Source organism: Pagrus major, chromosome 21 (assembly GCF_040436345.1).
Source record: "Pagrus major chromosome 21, Pma_NU_1.0".
NCBI lineage: Eukaryota > Metazoa > Chordata > Actinopteri > Spariformes > Sparidae > Pagrus > Pagrus major.
Genome location: NC_133235.1, coordinates 30,702,239 through 30,703,857, shown reverse-complemented (window position 1 = coordinate 30,703,857; position 1,619 = coordinate 30,702,239). Strand labels below are relative to the sequence as shown.

Here is a 1,619-nt window from a genome sequence, read left to right as displayed (position 1 = left end):
CTTCTTCTCTTTATTTCATGATAAGAGTTGGATAGTCCGCTAGCAGCAGCTAGTGGCCGTATTAGCTGGTACTGGGAGTTCAGGGCACCAGGGGAGTGTTGGTGTTCACACCGCTAACACAGGGGCTCTGGCTCATCAGGAGGAGGTTTTTATACCCGGGGCGGGGTCAGAACCAGAGCCAGGTGAGCCAGTAACGGACCGAGCTCAGCACCTGTCAGTGAACACATCTGGAGCGTTTGAGGACCGGTGATCTCTGCTCCGTTACCTGGTGCTGCCCTGCTTGTACATGTCGATGATGTTCTCCACCAGCAGGTTCCTCTGCAGCCCGTAAACCCCGTGTCGGTCCAGAACCACCTCATGTCGGCACGACGGGCAGCGGAAACGACCGCCGGACGTCACTGTGGAGCCGCTCCTCGTCAACAGGTAGGGATTGGACGCCTGCAGGGGGCGGGGCATCACACAGGAAGAAGGGTTTATAACAGGAACACAGACTGACAACTGACACACATCAACTTCCTGATTCTGTTCCAATGAAAACAAAATGAAACGAGTCAAACTTCAGTCCGATTATTGTCTCAGTGACATCACACACACACACACACACACACACACACACACACACACACACACACACACACACACACACACAGACCTCACCTGCACAGACACACACATGCAGGCAGAAACAGAGAAGATATCAGTTGAACACAGTCAGGGACACGAGGACGGACGACTTTTAGATGAAATGATAAAAAAGCTGAAGGAGGTGATGGAGACACCTGAGGACAGACGTCTCACCAGCGCAGGAAGAACAAAGACGTGTTCAGAGGACGAAATGGATGAAAAGTAAAGAAGAATAAAATAAAGTGTTTGTGATTAATGAGACAGTTCGTCCAAAGTTAGCTTCACTTTTCTCATCGTTTGAAATAAAAAGTTTGTTTTCCCCACGTCCTTGAACGCACCAGCAGAGAGATGATCTAAAGGTGTAGTACACAACACAACCTCAGGAATAATCATCACACTTTCAGGTGCACTGTCTCTTTAAAGTGTGTGTCCTCACGTGTGTGTGTGTGTGTGTTGTCACCTGGAAGACGTCGTTGGCACACTTGCGACAGAGGTTGTGTTGGCAGGGCAGGATGACCACCGGCTTGGTGAACATCTCCAGACAGATGGGACAGATCAGCTGCTTCTCCAGACTGTCCATGATGCTCAGAGACTCACCCGACAGGACGAGGGAGGACGAGGGAGGACGAGGGAGGACGAGGTGTCCCAGAGATGAAAGAAAATAAAGCAGAAGGAGCAGAGAGGAGCGCTGCTGAGGCCGGCGGTCGCAGACTGAGGGACACTTGGTCTGTTTTTAGACTGACAGACGTCAGCCGTTGCCGTGCCGACATGCCCTTATATGTCAAAGGTCACGAGGAGGCATGACAGAGCAGGGGGGAGGGGGAGGAGGGGGCGGAGTGAGCAGGACAGAGTTTATTAAAGGGACAGTCCACAGAGTGACAGCAGAGCAGGCTGCAGCGCCTCCTGCTGGAGTACAGGTACCAAAGTAGCAGTACAACTGAGTAGAAATACTGCAGTACAAGTGAGTAGAAATACTGCAGTACAAGTGAGTAGAA

At 51.4% G+C, this 1,619-nt stretch overlaps 1 protein-coding gene across 2 annotated transcripts in view; it reads right to left on the bottom strand.

Annotated features, from left to right (window-relative positions):
• trim55a (tripartite motif containing 55a) overlaps window positions 1–1,351 on the bottom strand; it is an 11,873-nt gene extending 10,522 nt beyond the window's left edge. The window contains exons 1-2 of one of the 2 annotated variants that reach the window (XM_073491925.1): window positions 1,085–1,351; window positions 266–438 (exon numbers count right to left, since the gene is read on the bottom strand). In XM_073491925.1, the coding sequence (XP_073348026.1) occupies window positions 266–438; window positions 1,085–1,204 (293 nt within the window). In that variant the 5' untranslated portion in view covers window positions 1,205–1,351. The remainder of the gene's footprint in view (window positions 1–265; window positions 439–1,084) is intronic. The other variant, XM_073491924.1, reaches the window with a different exon arrangement.
• Window positions 1,352–1,619: the final 268 nt, after the last annotated feature.